Consider the following 20,562-nt stretch of genomic DNA (forward strand, 5'->3'; position numbering starts at 1 on the left):
GCCTAAGCAAAAGTGAGACCCCACCTCTAAAAAGTCTCTAAAAATAGCTGGGCATTGCGGTGGGCACCTGTAGTCCCAGCTAGGTATGCTGAGACAAGAGAATCCCTTGAGCCCAAGAGTTTGAAGTTGCTATAAGCTGTGATATCATGAGACTCTACCGAGGGTGACAAGTGAGACTTTGTCTCCAAAAATAATAAAAATTAAAATTAAAATTAAAGATGGAGGATTCTTAACTTCACTATCTAGTACTACAAAAATAAAATTTAATGCTAGAAATCAGATTTAAATCTATGGGTAACAATCTAAACTCCTGAATTACTATTAACCTAGTGAAAGATATAAATCAGCTCAAAAAAGGGTAAGATTAATGCTGAAATAAAACAATTCCAATAGTTTCTTTTCTATACCAAGATATCCATTGGTTTTCTTTAGAAACAAGAACCTGATACTCATGCAGTCAAAGAAAAATCTGAATAAAAACATTCTACAAAGAGAGAGTATGAATTGCTTAGCTTAGACCAGGAACTGTGTATTTAAGTTATCCTCACCCAGGAAAACCAGGTTTCTGTAGTTCTCGAACATGACATCCCGATACAAAGTCTGCTGAGCAGGCTCCAGGCAGGCCCACTCATCCATAAACAATTCTACAGACACATCCTTGAACGTCAACACTCCCTGAAAAATAAAACATATTTACCAAGAAGCTACATGCACTTTGCTGTACAATTATGTATTGTGACTGGAAGGTTGAGACAGAAAGCATCCTCTGGCAGGCATCATGTGTGCTTATGCCATATCGGGTAATTCTGGATGGTGAGTAAAAATACTTTATATTTAAAAACAGAGTCATTTCCAACTCCAGAATAATCCACCACAATGATACACAGAAAAAGAACTATTACATGGTCATATTACACAATTAAATCAGAATATGATGTTCATCTCAGCCAAGCTAAGAGAATGCAAAGATGAATTCAATCACCATAATTAGTCCTCAATAAGAAGACCTGACAGCACCATTGGTTACACAGGGTGTCCATAAAGTTCATGTGCAATTTAAAAGAGTAAAACCCAGGGTAACAGCATGACACTGTCTCACAAAGAAAAGAAATAATAAAGAAAAAAAGAGAAAAACACAAAGAAGACATATGTTGGGCAATGCCGCACCCTCGGCATCAAGCCGCAGCGAGGTGGCGCTGTCCGTGTTGTAAAACGACGGAAAGGAGGTCTGTGCTCCCCGGAGCGAAGCCCCCAGCACCCCCAGTGTGCGCAGCAACAGAAATGTTGCCCAGCATGCTGTTTTTCTATCGCATTAACCTAAGGGTATGGCTTTCTGTTACAGTGTACGTGCATGTTAGACTGAATGTCTGTTTGTCCTGATAAGTAATCAATAAGGTTTTAAAGAATGAACACAATGGCTTACTGATCCAAATATAGCACAAAAAGTATGACTGTGCCAGACTCAATGGCTCCAAGAAAGCCTGCACAACAGAACTTTCCCACCATAAATATCAGTGAAATGAGACAATGCAGGCACAGCAAACAAGATGTTCCAACACGACATGCACTATCACCACCTGCAGTAAAACTTTACTTAGAAAAACATCTTGCTTCACTAATTTTCATATGTAATACAAATCAATAGAGTAGTTTAATGTTTAACAAACAATCAATTATGAATCAAAATATAATTACTAATAAAAGTAAAAATATATAGAAAATATATATAAAAGTAGTCAAGCATTATACATAAAAGAATATGTCCAACTATTTTAAAAATAAGATCATAAGAAACTAAAAAGAGTTACAGAACTGAGAGAAGTTGCAAACCTTGACATTCCTGAGAAAAGAAGGAGTAAGCAGGTGTTACTGATAAACCACCTCCCTCCGGAGAGCAAAAACCTTGAAAACATATAATGCATGATAAACCGCATATGCAGACACAAAGATAATTTATAAGCATAAGCAAAATAAAGATTGCATTGTTTGAACCTTGGAAAGAAAATGTATAAATACCAACATATACTCTCAGTAAAATTTGCAGCTGCATGCTTCACTAAGTGCTGTATGCCAGACTGTCATTCCTGCGTCGACCTTTCAACTTTCCTCGTTCCTTCTCCCTGCTTTCCCTCGGACTGAAACCCACCGGCAGGGCGGTCCGTGGCAGGTGGCGCCTCGAACAGGGACCTGAAGGACAGGTAATCTTCTCTCTTTTTCTTTCTTTTTCAAGGTTGAGGGCGACTCTCACCAGGGAGCTGCAGTCCCGCCGGTAAAGGCTGACCGGTTAAGTGTGAGCAATCAGCAGGTACCATGGGGCACGCATTGGTTAAGGAAGAACGTATGTTCAGTGTCATGCTACAGCATTTGTTAGTTAAAAATGGGTTCAATGTGTCCCTCAAACGGTTGGAGAAGCTTATACATTTTCTTATTAAGCAAGGTACGGAGGAGCCGTACCAAGACTTTATTTCAAGGCTGGAAGAAGCCATTAACAGAATGCTCCCCCCGTCTGAGGGCACATCACTGTTGCTCAAACAGTTAGAAGCATGCATGGATGCCTCACCAGCTATAGCCCAGGGTATGGCTTATGCTGCAGCAATGCAAGGACAGAAATTCAGCGCCTATGTTAAAAATACCTTCAATAAAGGAGGTAAGGGGCCAACAGCTCCTACTAACACTTGCTACAATTGTGGCAAGCCAGGACACATGCAGAAGGACTGTAAACAGTCCCATGCCAATAAGCCGAGGGGGGACCCACCCGGCTTATGCCCTCGTTGTAAGAAGGGGCGACATTGGAAAAATGAATGCAAATCAAAATTTCATAAGGATGGAAGCCCCTTGAATGACAAGGGAGACACTGATCCTGAGGATCAGGACGTACGGAGATCAAAAAACTAGCAAAGGGGCATTCTCCCAGCCCGGACCCCAAGGGAGATCATGCTGCGGTGCAGGATGTGCAGCACTCATCTACTTTAAATCCTCAAGCCCCTGAATTTACTATTCATGACCTTTCACGGGGCACTCCTGGGAGTGCAGGTTTAGATCTTGCAAGTGAAAAGGATGTATTATTATCCAAATGGGACGGTGTTACTTTAATCCCCACTGCAGTAAAAGGGCAACTTTTGCCGGGGACAGTTGGAATTATTATTAGTAAAAGTTCAAATTATACTAAAAACTTTGAAGTTATTCCAGGAGTAGTTAACTCAGATTCAGAAAAGACAACGCAGAAGGAGACGCCAGCGGCTGCTGCAAGATCTCACCCGCCGCTTGGAGAAAATGAAAGTACACTCGCCGATAGCAAACAAAACCACCGGGCGCATTTCCACTGGCTCCAAGACGGCTGAAAAGGCCCAGCGGGGAAGGAAGCTGAGGGCCCCCCTGCCCTTCGTGGGGCGGGCCTGCCTCCCAAGTGTTTCAGCCCCCAGACAGCAGCACTGGCGAAATCCCAAGGGTGAGGTTTAGAACCTTTATTATTGGCCCTTTGCCACTAGTAATTTGTATAAATAAGAAAAATATTTTTACAAACTGAATCTTTGTCAACAGATAAGATTCTTGCCTTTTAAACCTTCTAATTATCAGTTTAGCTGAGTGAATAAGTAACTTCATGGTAAACTGGAATCCTGTTTGGTGGAAAGTGAGTTTTTGAGAGTAAGAGAAATTAAACAGAAAGGAGAATGACATTGTGTAAAGAAAGAATCTTGTGTGATAAATTTTGTCCTGAAACAGAATAGTTATGTAAGAAAGTAAAAAGCAGAGCAAAAGTTCAAGAAAGTTTAGAATGTTTGTAGATGGTCTGTGCAGGTTAAATGAAACTCATAAAAGAGAATTTGTGAAAGAATTTACATGTGATCCAGTTGACTATGTATTTCCTTTAAGATCTTTTAACTTGTAAAAATAACCAATTGTATTGCTTCTTCTAATATATTTCATGTAAATAATAGATTGCTGAATGTTATGTTAATTGTAAAAAAGCCTTCATATGTAATGTTACCTGTAAATCTACAAGGTGATCCATGGTATGATAATGCAGCATTACAAGTGTTAGAAACACTTAATGAATTAATTAAGCCTAAAAGATTTGTAGCAACATTAATTTTAGGCATTTTAGCTTTAATTTCTATGGTAACTACTTTTGCTGTAGCCACTACAGCTTTAGTACAACAAGTACATACAGCACACTATGTCAATACTTTAAGTAATAATATAACATTAGCCTTACTGACACAGGCCAGCATTGATAATAAACTAGAAACCAAACTGAATGTCTTAGAAGTAGTTTTAGCCTTAGGCCAAGATATGAAATTCATACAACAGAAACTACAAACTAAATGCCATTCTGCTTTTCAAGCCATTTGTGTAACTCCTTTACCATACAACCTCTCAGAATCATGGAACAAAGTACAAGCACATCTTCAAGGAGTTTGGAAAGATAATGACATAACACATAACTTACATAATTTGCAAAAGGACATTACAGCTATCAGTCAAGCTCATTTACCTGTCACATCTCTAGATACTCTGGCTCAGTCTCTAACTAATAATTTTAAAGCGTTAAATCCCTTAACCTGGGTTCAGTATATTGTGTTCATAACCATCATTGGATGTCTAATATTCTGTGTTATGTTACTGTTACCTTGTCTTATTCGATGTTTGTTTTCGTCCATCAAAGCCATTCGCCAAGAAATCTTTGAAATGCGGTTCAAAACTAAAAAAGGGGGAAATGCCGCACCCTCGGCATCAAGCCGCAGCGAGGTGGCGCTGTCCGCGTTGTAAAACGACGGAAAGGAGGTCTGTGCTCCCCGGAGCGAAGCCCCCAGCACCCCCAGTGTGCGCAGCAACAGAAATGTTGCCCAGCATGCTGTTTTTCTATCGCATTAACCTAAGGGTATGGCTTTCTGTTACAGTGTACGTGCATGTTAGACTGAATGTCTGTTTGTCCTGATAAGTAATCAATAAGGTTTTAAAGAATGAACACAATGGCTTACTGATCCAAATATAGCACAAAAAGTATGACTGTGCCAGACTCAATGGCTCCAAGAAAGCCTGCACAACAGAACTTTCCCACCATAAATATCAGTGAAATGAGACAATGCAGGCACAGCAAACAAGATGTTCCAACACGACATGCACTATCACCACCTGCAGTAAAACTTTACTTAGAAAAACATCTTGCTTCACTAATTTTCATATGTAATACAAATCAATAGAGTAGTTTAATGTTTAACAAACAATCAATTATGAATCAAAATATAATTACTAATAAAAGTAAAAATATATAGAAAATATATATAAAAGTAGTCAAGCATTATACATAAAAGAATATGTCCAACTATTTTAAAAATAAGATCATAAGAAACTAAAAAGAGTTACAGAACTGAGAGAAGTTGCAAACCTTGACATTCCTGAGAAAAGAAGGAGTAAGCAGGTGTTACTGATAAACCACCTCCCTCCGGAGAGCAAAAACCTTGAAAACATATAATGCATGATAAACCGCATATGCAGACACAAAGATAATTTATAAGCATAAGCAAAATAAAGATTGCATTGTTCGAACCTTGGAAAGAAAATGTATAAATACCAACATATACTCTCAGTAAAATTTGCAGCTGCATGCTTCACTAAGTGCTGTATGCCAGACTGTCATTCCTGCGTCGACCTTTCAACTTTCCTCGTTCCTTCTCCCTGCTTTCCCTCGGACTGAAACCCACCGGCAGGGCGGTCCGCGGCAGGGCAAGGGGATAATGGAGAGATATTGGGATATGTAAGTCAATCTGGGAAGTAGCTCTGATTACAAAAACTTCCCAGGTTCTGTGTTCTCAAGAGCAGCTCACTCAGAAAAACAAAACTTCCCATGATGACTTAGGTGATACTCCTTATTTTACCTTTGACAAGGCCAGGCACAGGCTCTGCAAATTCCCATTTCTTGCTCATGATCAATTACCTGAAGAGGTTTTGCTTCAGCAGTCAGAACAAAATACTTCATCAAATTTTGCTGAAGCAGCCAGGTATGGTGGCTCGTGCTTTTAATCCTAGCACTCTGGAAGGCCAAGGTGGGTGGATTGCTTAAGCTCAGGGGTTCTAGACCACCTGTACTAAAGTGAGACTTCATCTCTACTAAAATAGAAAAACTAAGGCAAGAGGATCACTTGAGCCCAAGTTGGAGGTTGCTGTGAGCTATGACGCCATGGCACTCTACCCAGGGCAAGAGCTTGATACTCTGTCTCAAAAAAAAGGAGGTGGGGGAAGGGAGAGGAAGGGGAGGGGAGGGGAGAGGATAGGTGGAGGGAGAGTAATTGGTGGGACCATACCTACAATGCATCTTACAAGGATACCTGTGAAATTTACTAGGTGTAGAATATAACACAATAACTCAGAAAATGCCGTGAATGCTACGTTAACCAGTTTGACGAAAATATTTCAAATTGTATATAAAACCAGCAGATTGTACCCCATGATTGCATTAATGTACATAGCTATGATTTAATAAAAAATAAAAAAGAATTTTGCTGAAATTACTTTTCTTCCCCCAGAAACCTGATCTTTGGCCAATTCTAAGTTTGACTTCAATGTCTAGCCCCTTTTTATGCCCCTCCTAAGAAGTGTTTTACTGCAGGATGAAACATCTCCTGACCTGGCAGATTATTTCTCTATGCTCCATTCTGCCCTCATCTCCCACCTTCTTTCTACACTTCTTTGCTCCTCTCTATGAAAGAAAGCGCTTGTGTGTGATGCTTGCAGATCTTAAACTTGGTGCTTTCTCTAAGCAATACTTCCTACAATAATAAAGAATTCATCTTATTGGACAATAAGATGGAATTTCAAATTTATTCTATTGGACAATGTCTACAAACATCACCAAAACAATATCAATTACACCCTCAGGAAAGGCATCTCATCACCCTCCACTTTCATCAACTGCATTTCCTTGTGGGTCCCCAGCTTTCCAGGGTTCTGCACCTTCTGTTCATATAAAGGACTCTCCCCAAAACTGGTGTGAACAGGCTGAAAACCTGCAGGGAAGGATTCCTGGGCCCTCAATGATCATCTTTTTTGGAGGACCAAGGTTGACTTTGTCCTAGTGTCTAGACTCAGACATTTGGTTCCTAGTCAAGGTTATTCATTTACTTTTAGATAAGAAAATATCGGGTGGCACCTGTGGCTCAAGGAATAGGGTGGAGGTGGAAGGTTTAAACCTGGCCCTGGCCAAAAACAGAAAAGAAAATATCAAGTGTTTGAGAAATCCAGCAAAATTCTGCAAACTTAGTGCTGACATTTATATAATAGGGGGAAATTGTAAGACATTTTACATTTCTTAGGTCAACATGAAAAACAAAATTATCTATTTTGTGAGACAAAAGGGATGTCATTTAATTATCAATTTCATGAAGACAAATTATTTAGTAAACGATCACAGGAGAACATCTTTGGAAGTTTACAAGTCTCTTTCCATACCATTCAGCATTAAACTCCAACTTCCAGATGGTAGAAAACAGAACAAAGTTACCTACTATCACAGATTCTCCACTTCATGTAAAAAAGGAACTGATGTTTTGAGAATACTTACAATTTAGCAATTTACCTGCCACACTTTCATGTGGAAATGGATTCATTTTTATGCAGCCATAAAGCAATCCACACTTGGTCTCTTTCTTCTTCATGGAGTCATTACAAAGTAAAGCCCTGGGTTTCCATTTGACATCACCCTCAGACAATAACATATCTCAAAACCTTACTACAGATTTTTCCTGTTTCCTGTGATAACTTGTACATCTGAAGCCATAATGACCTTTGGCCTGTTAGGAGGGCTCCTCCTGCTTCTTGGCTTCCCTCATGCTCAGAATCAGGTGTCTGTGAGCTGTACTGAATTTTGGCTCTATGTCAGAGTAAGGCAGATGGCTATTTTGGATGGTTTGATACTCCACACTCACGATCTGTATCTAGGAACTGGCTGTCCTGTAAATGGAGTCATGCATACTTTTTATGAGTTCCTTTATCCTCATACTGATTGTGGCATCAGAAAATATGAGCACTTTGGGGGCATTCTCATTGAATAAACCACTGAGTTTACGTACTATTGGTGTTGACTCAGTAACATGCTCTATTTGCAGAATGCACTTATCTATCTTCAAGAGAAACCCAATAGAGAATAAAGTGGTCCATCTGGTGGAACATACCAAGGCCCAGTGGAAGGGATAAACTCAACATCATCTCAACAAGAAAATTTTGAACCCTGTTCAGGAGAGGTGTCATTTGGAAACAGTGTGTCCCTTGTTGGACTGTGTATATTTTGTATCTCAGTCTAAGGGAAGGAACATTCTGGTGGTTAAAACAACCTTGCTCATCTTGGCATTCTGATTCTGTGAGCACTGTATTACGTCTTCATATCCAAAGGCATTAGTTCAATTTCTGACTTTTGTCATTTTAATGGTGTTCTTTTTAAAATGACTTTGCACTGCTGTATTTTTTTTTTTTTTTTTTGAGATGTAGCCTCAAGCTGTCGCCCTGGGTAGAGTGACATGGCATCACAGCTCACAGCAACCTCCAACTCCTGGGCCCAAGCAATTCTCCTGCTTCTGCCTCCCAAGTAGCTGGGACTACAGACACCTGCCACAACACCCGGCTATTTTTTGGTTGCAGCTGCCATTTTTGTTTGGCGGGCCTGGGCTGGATTTGAACCCGCCACCTCAGGTGTATGTGCCTGGCGCCATAGCGGCTTGAGTCACAGGCGCCAAGCCACTGCTGTATGGGTTTATAAACTCTTTGGGTAGAAGATAAAGAAGCTTCCTCAGACTTCTTCTTCTTTTTTTTTTTTGACAGAGTCTCACTTTGTCGCCCTCGGTAGTGCCGTGGCTTCACAGCTCATAGCAACCTCCAGCTCTTGGGCTAGGGCGATTCTCTTGCCTCAGTCTCCCAAGTTGCTGGGACTACAGCCACCCGCTATAATGCCGGGCTATTTTTGTTGCAGTCGCCACTGCTGTTTTAGCTGGCCAGGGTCAGGTTCGAACCCGTCACCCTCGGTATATGGAGCTGGCGCCCTACCCACTGAGCCACAGGCACTGCCAACTTCGTCAGACTTCTTTTAAACTTGTAGCAAGGATTATTTTTTGAAATTAATAATGTATTTGCTCTAACCCAATATATCCAAACTAGTGTAATTTCAACATGAAACCAATGTAAAAATTATTGAGATATTTTGCATTTTTTCCATACTAAGTCTTCAAAATCTGGAGTCTGGTTTACACTGATAGGACAAGGATGTTATTTGAATAAAGTTTTGAATAGCTAAAAAAAAAAAATTACTACACTCACTCAAAGAAAAAAGGTAAAAACAAAAATTTTAATGAAATGGAATATATGATTACATATTTAATTCCATTTTGTGAACTCCAGTTCTGTCTTGTCTTTTCAGAAAAGTTTTCTTATTCTTCAAGTTCTATTCCATTTTGTACTTAATAAAAAATTGAAGCTGAAATAAAAAAACAAGGCTTTTCAAGGTCCAAAATGCAAGGATTGTCACTGGTGACTGAAATACAGGCAAGTTTCACTCAACAGTCAATTAAGGTCACTCTATCCCCTGAGATATCCTGCTACCCTCAGCATGCTCAGGGAATTGCTCAAAGGTCACCCTCCCAGGAGAAACTGCACCCTAGCTTTCAATGTGCATGTATGAATGTTGTTGCAGGTTTTCAAAACAACTTGCTGGGGACTGGTTTCCTTATCTTTTGAGATAATTTTCCTCCTTTGAAATATCTGAGAATCCAGAAGATAGAAATAATTTGTGCATTTTCCCCTGAATACCAGTACTTCATTAGCTAACAGTAAAGTGTCCCAGAAATGAAAACTGAGGCTCCTATAAAAAAAGTTAAAGTCCCAATGGGTTAGCTGTTTACATGAAGGGTACACTAAGAGATACTCTCAAACACAAAAGCATTCATTTACTCCCTTGAGAGTTTCCATCCCCATACCTCAGGCTATCCACTGGACAGGTATGTCCCAGGAATTGATATTTGTGGAACACTCCAGTAAACATGAATGCTATGTGCATCTTGGGCCATCCTCAGACAAGTGTGCAGCTTGGGACTGACAAAAGGCAGAAGGGTGCTGGGGATACGGAATCCTGTACGGTTGCCAATGGGGAGTCTTAATGCAAAGATGTTCTGCCATGGAGAGTGTGCCTAGGAAAGATAGAAGGAGTATAGATTTTGACAACTTAGTGTCACAGGATTATTGTCTGCTTTCTTCTTATGAGATATGTTCAGAAACTTATAAAAACAAAAAATGTAGAAAACAATCACCCACTGTTACATAAAGAAATGACAAAAAACAATACTGCATCTCTTTGAAAAGAAAAATGAAGAAAAAAAGAATTTGCTTGGCGCCTGTGGCTCAAGTGGATAAGACGCCAGCCACATACACCTGAGATGGTGGGTTCGAATCCAGCGCCGGCCCGCCAAACAACAATGATGACTGTAACCAAAAAAACCAAAAAAAAACAAAAAAATACCCAGGTGTTGTGGCAGGGGCCTGTAATCCCAGCTACTTGGAAGGCAGAAGCAGGAGAATCGCTTGAGCCCAGGAGTTGGAAGTTGCTGTGAGCTGTGATGCCATAGCACTGTTGATTTTGTAACCTGAGACACTGCTGTATTCCTTGATCACTTCTAAGAGTTTTGTAGTAGAGTCCCTAGTGTTTTCCAGATATACTATCATATCATCTGCGAAGAGTGAAAGTTTGATCTCTTCTGACACTATATGCATACCCTTGATCGCCTTTCTTCCCTAATTGCAGTGGCTAAAACTTCCATTACAATGTTAAAAAGCAATGGAGACAATGGGCAGCCTTGTCTGGTTCCTGATTTGAGTGGAAATGATTCCAATTTAACTCTATTCAATATGATATTGGCTGTGGGTTTGCTGTAGATGGCCTCTATCAGTTTAAGAAATGTCCCTTCTATACTGATTTTCTTAAGTGTTCTTATCATGAAGGGATGCTGGATATTATCAAAAGCTTTTTCTGCATCGATTGAGAGAATCATATGGTCTTTGTTTTTTAATTTGTTTATGTGCTGGATTACATTTATAGATTTACGTATATTGAACCAGCCTTGAGATCCTGGGATAAAACCGACTTGGTCATGATGTATAATTTGTTTGATGTGTTGCTGGATTCTGTTTGTTAGGATCTTGTTGAATATTTTTGCATCTATATTCATTAGTGATATCAGTCTATAATTTTCTTTTCTTGATGGGTCTTTTCCTGGTTTGGGGATCAGGGTGATGTCTGCTTCATAGAACGCGTTGGGTAGTCTTCCTTCTTTTTCTTTTTTTTTTTTTTTTTTACTAGTCAGGGGGAGTTCTCCAGTTCTTTCTCCCTTCCAGAAGCTCTGGTGCTTTTTACTTCTTCTGTATTCCTTTCTAATTCTTCCTTCTTTTTCTACCTTTTGGAACAGGTTGAGCAATATAGGTACTAATTCCTCTTTAAAGGTTTGGTAGAATTCAGACGTGAAACCATCTGGTCCCGGGCTTTTCTTTTTAGGGAGGTTTTGTATGGTTGATGCTATTTCCCAACTTCATATGGGCCTGTTCAACATTTCCACTTGATTCTGGCTAAGTCTTGGAAGGTGACGTGCTTCCAAGTATTGGTTAATTTCCTTCAGATTTTCATATTTCTGAGAATAAAGTTTCTTGTAATATTCATTAAGGATTTTTTGATTTCTGAGGAATCTGTTGTTATTTCATCTTTGTTGTTTCTGATTGATGAGATTAGAGATTTTACTCTTTTTTTCCTGATTAGGTTTGCCAAAGATTTATCTATTTTGTTGAACTTTTCAAAAAACCAGCTTTTTGATTTATTGATCTGTATTATTCTTTATTTTTCAATTTCATTTAGTTCTCTGATTTTGGTTATTTCTTTTCTTCTACTGGGTTTGGGATTGGAGTGTTCTTCCATTTCCAGTCTCTTGAGATGTCCCATTAAGGTGCTTACTTCGTCTCTTTCTGTTCTCCTGAGGAAGGCTTGCAGTACTATAATTTTCCCTCTTAGAACTGCATTTGCAGCGTCCCAGAGGTTCTGATAGTTCGTGTCTTCATTGTCATTTTGTTCCAGAAAATCTCTGACCCAGCTATCATTCAACATAAGGTTATTTAACTTCCATGTTTTTGTATATGTATGCAGATTCCTGTTGTTACTCATCTCAAGTTTTATTCCATGATGGTCCGAGAAGATGCATGGGATAATTTATATTCCTTTAAATTTACTGAGGTTAGACTTGTGACCTAAGATGTGATCGATTCTAGAGTAAGTTCCGTGGGCTGATGAGAAGTATGTGTATTCAGTTTTGTTGGGATGAAATGTTCTGTAGATGTCTGCTAAATCTAAATGCTGGATAGTTAGATTTAAATCTAGAATTTCTTTATTCAGCTTTTTGTTGGAGGATCAATCCATCACTGGCGAAGGAGTGTTAAAATCTCTGACTATTATAGAGTTGGAGGAAATCAAGTTGCTCATGTCTGTTAGAGTTCCTTTTATAAATTGAGGTGCATTCTGGTTGGGTGCATAGATATTAATAATTGAAATCTCATCATATTGAGTCTTACCCTTAACAAATATGAAGTGACCATTTTTGTCCTTCCTTACTTTTGTTGGTTTAAAGCCTGTTGTATCCGCAAATAAAATTGCAACTCCTGCTTTTTTCTGGTTACCATTTGCCTGAAATATGGATGACCATCCTTTCACCCTGAGTCTGTATTTGTCTTTTAAGTTAAGATGTGACTCTTGTATGCAACAAATATCTGGCCTGAGTTTTTGTATCCAATCAGCTAACCTATGCTTCTTTAGAGGACAGTTTAAGACATTCACATTAATGGAGAATATTGATAAGTCTGGTGAAGTTTTGGATATCGAGTTTTTCAAAAGTCCAGTGGGCATTTTTAATCCTTTCGCCAGTGTGGAAATTGGAGTTAGATCTGAAGTTTCTGAGTGAGTTTACTTTTGTGGTTATTCATGTTACCAGAGTTTTTCCGCTGATTCCGCCCCATGGTTGTTTTATTCCCTCTGATTTTTTCCCCTGGGTCTTTGTCGAGGGCCTGTACAGTGTTGTGGCCTGAGAAACTGGGGCCCTGTCTGGTGTGGTGGGGCTAAGTGGTTCTGTCTTGTTTTCAGGTGGTTTCTGTTCCACCCTAGTGAAACAGATACTTTGGATTGAAGTCTCAGCTGTGGAGAAATATCAGCAATTAAGTCACACCGCCCCCCACTGGCAAACAATTGGAAAAGAAAAATCAAACCTTCCTACCACCGTGCACCCAGGGCACCACCTGATTTGTCCTCAGGCAACTGGTCCAGTTCAAAAAGGTCCAAATCAATTGTCTCAATCTGCATCTGTCTTGGGTGAGAGACTTTAAGAGGTCTCTGGGAACTGGATCACAGGGGTCTGGTGACTACTCTGATGTGGCTTGCTCCAGTGCTGCGTGGAGTCAGGAGAAGCCACCCAGCCAATAAATCAGTCTGGGAAAGTTGCTGCCCCCTTCCCCACCTTGCACCATTCACATCCAGTCACTGATATCCCTGCTGTTGGCTGACCCAGTTGCCTGTAGTGAATTGCTACTCCAAGTGTTTGTACCTGCCTGAATCACAAGGAAGTCTGCCAGGCCGCTGCGCTCTGCCTCTCTCCAGCGGGAGGAGGTGAGGCCTGACAACCTCGGGTGCTTGATGAAGGTTGAGGGGTTTTCACTCAGGTCCAGTCTCACACCTGATTAATGTTACTGACAGAACAGAACAGAACAACTCTGCGGTTCCCCTGCAGAAGAGAAGCTGAATTGAGCTCCAAATCAGCTTGTCTTTGCTCTTGTATTGTCTATAGGCTGACAATCCCCTGAGGGCCAGGTGCATCTTAGGTTTAGTAAAGCAGACCTCTGGGTCAGCCCTACCCTGGGAGTTTCCCTGGTTTGCAAGTTGGAGTTGCCTCAGGCAAACTCAGAGTCTCTGGTTGCCCAGGGAGACAGGGGGTGTGGCTTCAGAATATTCGGTAGTGAGCCGTATTGCTAGCAAAAGAGGGCTGCTGCTTTATGGCTCAGGCAACGGCCGATCCGGTATAGCTTCCCTCCTCCGCTCCCGTACACCAGAGTCTGCACTTTTAGGCTGCAGCCCAGCACTGTCTACACCCTTCGAGCAATCGCCCAGGAGTCTGGACCCCTGGGGCACAGGCCTCCAGACCTTGGAGCGACAGCAGAGGGGAGTGCGTGGAGCGCTGGGAGCCTGGGGTTGCGGGCAGAGAACACACAGAGCTTTACACAGTTTTATGCCTGGCCGTATTGTCACCAAAAGACGGCTGTCGCACTGCCTCAGCGAACTGCCACTCTGGTGCAGTCCCCTCTCCGCCCACCGACCACGACTGGCCTCCAGACCCCAGTGTGAGTGAAGGGGAGCGCTGGGAGCTCAGAATTCCAGGTAGAGACTATATACAGTTTATACAGTTTTATGCCTGGCAGGAGGACGATGTGGCACCCTAGTAGGGGAGGTAGGTCCAGTTTTTAGAGGGTCTTTCCTGTGGAGTGTAGTGGGAGGACCTTTGAACTCTGACCGGTTGTTTGGGGAGCACTCTGAGCCATTCTCATGGGGGAGGGGACTCCCGTCTGCTTGGTGTTGGATTTTGTACCTTTTGTTTTTATCCTTGTGGTTGCAGCTCGCCTCAGTGGGGTTGACATGCGTTCTACAACCTTCTCTCTTAGTGCAGCTCAAATCCACCAGGTTACTTGCTGAATTTTTGTCCTTTAACTCTCCTTCTGGACAGGAGCCTCTGTGAAAAGCTGGCTTCAGTCAGCCATCTTGTCTCCTCCTCCTCTTCTGTTTTCAATTTCATTTCATTCTGCTCTCTTTTTGGTTATTTCTTTTCTTCTGCTGGTTTTGGGGTTAGAGTGTTCTTCTCCAGTTGCTTGAGATGTTCCATTAAGTTATTAACTTCCTCTCTTTCTGTTTTCTTGAGGAAAGCTTGCAGTGCTATAAATTTCCTTCTTTGGACTGCCTTTGCAGTATCCCAGAGGTTCTGATAATTCATGTCTTGTTGTTTCATTACAAAAATTTGGTGATTTCCTTCTTAATCTCCTCTATAACCCATCTATCCTTCAGCATAAGGTTGTTTAGCTTCCATGTTTTTGTATGGGCATGCAGGTTCCTGTTGTTATTTAGTTCAACTTTTATTTCATGATGGTCTGAGAACATGCAAGGAATAATTTCTATTTGTTTTTAATTTACTGAGGTTTAATTTGTGGCCTAGGATGTGGTTGATTTTGGAGTATGTTCCATGGGCTGATGATAAGAATGTGTATTCAGTTTTGTTGGGATGAAATGTTCTGTAGATGTCTGTTAAGTCCAGATGTTGCATGGTTAAATTTAAATGTAAGATTTCTTTGCTTAGCTTCTTTTTGGAGGATCTATCCAGCACAGCTAAAGGGGTGTTAAAATCTCCAACTACTATGGAACTGGAGGAAATCACGTTGCTCATGTCTGTTAGAGTTTTTCGTATAAATTGAGGTGCTCTGCTTGGGTGCATAAATATTAACAATTGAAATCATATTGAGTTTTACCTTTAACAAATATAAAGTGTCCATCCTTATTCTTCCTTATTTTGGTTGGTTTAAAGCCTATTGCATCTGAGAATAGGATTGCAATGCCTGCTTTTTTCTGCTTTCCATTTGCCTGGAGTATAGATGACCATCCCTTCACCTTGAGTCTATATTTGTCTTTTAATGTAAGATGTGATTCTTGTATGCAGCAGATATCTGTCTTGAGTTTTTGTATCCAGTCAGCCAACCTCAGCCAACCTGTGCCTCTTTAGAGGACAATTTAAACCATTCACATTAATTGAGAATATTGATGAGCCTTTTGAGAGTCCGGTGGACATTTTTAATCCTTTTGCAACATGGAAGTTGGAATTTGATCAAAAGTTTCTGGGTGGGTTTACTTTTGTGGTGGAAGATTACACTGGTTTTTATGGAGGATAGGTCTGAGAATATCCTGGAGAGCTGGTTTAGTTACGGCAAATTTCTTCAACAAGTGAATGTCATTGAAGTATTAAATTTCTCCATCATAAATGAAACTCATTGTAGCTGGGTACAGGATCCTGGGTTGAAAGTTATTTTGTTTTAGGAGATTAAAAGTCCATGACCATCCTCTTCTAGCTTGAAAGGTTTCAGCAGAGAGATCTGCAGTTATTCTAATATTCTTTCTCTTTTTAGGTGATGGTTTTCTTTCACCTTGCTGCTTTCAGAATTTTCTCCTTCATTTTAACTTTACTGAAATTGATTATGATGTGTCTGGGGATGTCTTATTTGGGTTGAGTTTTGGTGGAGTTCTGAAACTGTGTGCTATCAGAATTTCAGAATCTCTTAGCATGTCTGGAAAGTTCTTCATAATCTCATGGAGAAGAGACTCTGTGCCTTGTGAAGCCACTTCATCGCTTTCAGGGATCTGTATAAGATGAATATTGGTTTTCTTTGAATTATCCTAGAGCTCTCTGAGAGAGTGATCTGTTTTTGTTCTCCATTTCTTTTCCTCTCTGAGAGTTTGGGAATATTTGAAAGTTTTGTCTTCATTGTCAGAAATCCTTTCTTCTGCTTGCTCCATTCTGTTAAATCTTTGAGGGCTGCAACTTCTTGTCTCAATGTGTCAAAATCTTTGGTCATTTGGTCTTTGAATTCGTTGAATTCTTGAGATATCTTTTGGCTACTACTTGGAATTCTAATTCAATCTTATTTGCTATCTATATTCTGAATTTGATTTTTGACATCTCAGCTATTTGTGCGTGGGATCTTGTGCTGTGTCTGCCCCATTGATCCTTTGGGGAGTTGATCTACTCTGATTATTCATATTGCCAGAGTTTTTCCTGTTTATTTTGCCTCATGATTGTTTTTCCCCATTGCTTCTGGCTGTCCTCAGAGTTGGGGAGGTGTCTGTCCAAGATTAGATCCCAGCAGGATCACTGTATTGTTGCTGGATCTTTGTAGGAAGTGACCCTGTGTAGTTCCTCTGTGGCTGCCACAACAAGGGAGTTCTGGTTGTGGAAGCAGCTCCAGAGTGTGCATCACCCGGATCCAGCAACAAGGTGGGAGGTGGTGAGCAGGATTCTGGGAGTGCCTGGCACCCAGTGACTTTGGCACAGAGAACCCAAGGCTCCAGCAGTCTCTGGACAGGAGAAGGCCTCTGCGCAGAGGTAGGGAGGGTTCCAGAGGGCACGTGGCTACCAGAGTCCCTGGCCAGATGAGCGGGCTGGTCTGCAGACAGGGAGGGTACAGGAGGAAGGATGCAGGGTTGCATGGCTCCCGCAGTTCCAGGCAGGGCATGTGGAGGCCTGACGGGCACGGGTCATGGGTGGGGGGGTCACAATGCAGCTCTTATGGAGGTCTGGGCAGCGCCAAGCCCAGGAGTTTGAGGTTGCTATGAGCTGTGATGCCACAGCACTCTACCCAGGGCAACAGCCCGAGGCTCCAGTGTGCCAAAACCAGTCTCACTCTGCCCCTGAGGGTTAAGAGTGTAAGGCAGCTCAGTCCCTGCCTTTAGGCTTCTCATTCACTAGGTTAGTAGCTTCTGCCCAATCCTTGCTCTGCGACCCTGAGGGCGGAGCTTGCCAGGGCAGTTGTCTCACAATGACTCCCTGTGGCCCACACCCAAACACTATTAGCTCCATCCGGCTCAGTGGCTCAGTCTGGGGCCCTAGACAATGGCCAAAGTTCTCTGCACTCCTGCTCAAGCTCTCCCCAAGGCAGTTCAACAGAGTGCCAAGTCCAAAAACACCAAAACAGTTCCCAGGAAATGCCTTTCCGGTTTGCAGTCTCACTGCTGCTTGTACTTACGGCTGCCGGCGGGATTAAGTCGATTGAACACACGCAACCACTTCCCAGTTTTCCACTTTTTTTTTCCTCCTCTTGGGGTCCAGAAGTCCCTTGCTGATTCCCTGTATCCTCAAAGGAATGATTATAGGCAGATCCCACCAGCCAAAGATGCCTGGAGTCTTATCTCCCCAGATTCACCATGCCCAGTTGCAGGGAAGCTGTTACTTGGCCATCATCTTGCTCCACCCCTCTTTTTTTTTTTGAGACAGAGTCTCAAGCTGTTTTCCTGGGTAGAGTGCCATGGTGTCACAGCTCACAGGAACCTCAAACTTCTGAGCTTAAGCAATTCTGTTGCCTCAGCCTTCAAAATCTACAGTTGGGACTACAGGCGCTGACCACAACACCCAGGTATTTTGTTGTTGTTGTTGTTGCAGTTGTTACTGTTGTTTTAGCTGGCCAGGGCTAGGTTTGAACCCACCAGCCTTGATGTATGTGGCCAGCACCCTTCCCACTGAGCTATGGGCACTGTCCCAGAGAATTAACTTTCAAATTGTTGTAATAGATTGTCACTGAGTTGTGCTGTTTAAAGTTAATGTGCTTTTTGCTGTCAACAATTTTGTACAAAACTGTGATTTTGGAAATGGAAGAACAGAACCGTCTAGGAGAGGCTACTGTCACAGTTCTCCAGAATTGCTGGCCTTCTGACAAAGTTTGAGAACCTATACCTGTGTCTGCACATCGGCTGACAGTGACAGGTAGCCAGATCCTCTTCCTCCAGTAATACTGTTTCCCCGAAAACAAGACATCCTCCAAAAATAATACCTACTTACAGGAAAGATAAGACATCCCCTGAAAATAAGACCTAGCACATCTTTGGGAGCACACCTTAAAATAAGGCACTGTCTTATTTTCAGGGAAACAGGGTAGTCTCTCTCACTAAAGCAGAGGCCAAAGGAAAACCTTCCCCTTAATTCATTGGAGGTTCTCTGGATACCAACTCACACATGGCAACTTAATAAGAGAAAAGGCATATGAACTTGTTAATACACTAAATGTGTGAGAAAATCACAGAGAGATGACCAGCCCCACTAGGGCACAGAAGCTTAAATACTCTTTTTCATAAAAGAAAAAAGACATGGGTATATAGACCATTCTCTTCAAAGACAAAAAATGATTAGAGAGAATGAAGGGAACAGGAAGAACGAAACCATCTTGTAAATGATTCTTTTAGGAATCTGAATGAACCTGAGAGGCAGAAATTAGGTTGAGGAAAAAGCCATTCTTTAAGAGTGGTTGAATTTTCTAACTGCAGCAGATAAGGAGGTAAAAAGAGCGAACATAGAAGGCAACTTTTTGTTTTCTGAAGAAGCTTTCTTTGTTACATAAGGACATTTTAGAGAGTCCATCCCTACTTTTCTGGTGAGGGGAGCAAGACTAGTTGTTTTAAAGGAGTTAATATTCAGGCTTATTTCCAAAAAGTTTTCCATTTTCAAAAGCACTCAGCATGCCTAAACTACCATTATTGAAAGAATTATTTTCTGCACCCCAACATCAACTTAGCAGGAAGCAAAATTTAGGCTTAACCAATTACAAACCGCCAATTCTCTTCTGATCACAAAACCAGTAAAGTTTCACCTGGATAGTCCAAATAAGGTCAATGGATAATTGTAACCAATCAGTTCTTGAATTTGGTTTGGTTTCACTTTTTTTTTTGAGACAGAGTCTCACTTTGTCAATCTCAGTAGAGTGCCCTAGCATCACAGCTCACAGCAACCTCGAATTCTTGAACTCATGGGATTCTCTTGTCTCGGCCTCCCAAGTAACTGAAAGGGACAACAGGTGTCTGCCACTACACCTGGGTAATTTCTTTCTTTTTCTGTTTTTTTTTTTTTTTTTTTAAGAGATAGGGTATCCCTCCAGATCAAGCTGGTCTCATACATGACATGTTATAAAGCTTTCTATAAAATCATTACTGTTGCTAATAAACATATGTCATGCCTATTAAAATATATTTTCTACAAGTGTTTTCAACATTATCTCTCATATTGACTTTTATTACTGGAAATTATCATGTTCACATTAGCAACACATAAAGATTTTTGAATGTTTGAATGCCCTCTGCCTTGATTTGGTTGGAATCTTGCTAAATTGGTAATGTTGCTTGAACTTTGTGACTATATTTCTTTACTTTTTTCATGGACTTCCTTATATGTACATAATAATTAAATGTTGAGATTTATGATATACTTTTATGAATTTAAATAATTTTTAAATATTAACATTTTTTGAACTAAAAAGTAATGTAAATAATTCATATTTAAGATGCAACAAAATAATTAAATTTAAATGTTTAATCATATAGATGCAAATGTTTTGTTATATGGAAATGTTGAGTCTTTTGACTTTACTAAAGGTGCTGAATAGCATTAAATTCACTGTTTTCCTTGCAAAAATAATAATGTACTAAGGATGGATAGAAGTTTTGTTTGCATTCACCAACTGTGATGGAGACAGGTTTTTTTGTAAGTATGTATTGTATAATTGATGCATGTTTATTTTTAGCATTGTATTATTACCCCTGGTGTTAATAAATGAACAAATGACTATGAAAAAATAAAAAAGAGAGAGATCGGGTATCCCTCCACATCAAGCTGGTCTCCAACTTGATCCACCAACCTCAGACTCCCAGAGTGCTAGGTTTACAGGCCTGAGCCACCATGCCTGGCCAGGGTTGCTTTCTTA

General features: G+C 40.8%; 1 protein-coding gene across 1 annotated transcript in view; it reads right to left on the bottom strand.

Moving 5' to 3' along the window:
• Positions 1-20,562, bottom strand: part of LOC128572582 (zinc finger protein 724-like) — a 47,174-nt gene that overhangs the window by 11,311 nt on the left and 15,301 nt on the right. The window contains exon 4 of the mRNA XM_053572577.1: positions 549-675. Within this exon, the coding sequence (XP_053428552.1) occupies positions 549-675 (127 nt within the window). The remainder of the gene's footprint in view (positions 1-548; positions 676-20,562) is intronic.

The sequence above is a fragment of the Nycticebus coucang genome, chromosome 20 (assembly GCF_027406575.1).
Source record: "Nycticebus coucang isolate mNycCou1 chromosome 20, mNycCou1.pri, whole genome shotgun sequence".
Lineage (NCBI taxonomy): Eukaryota > Metazoa > Chordata > Mammalia > Primates > Lorisidae > Nycticebus > Nycticebus coucang.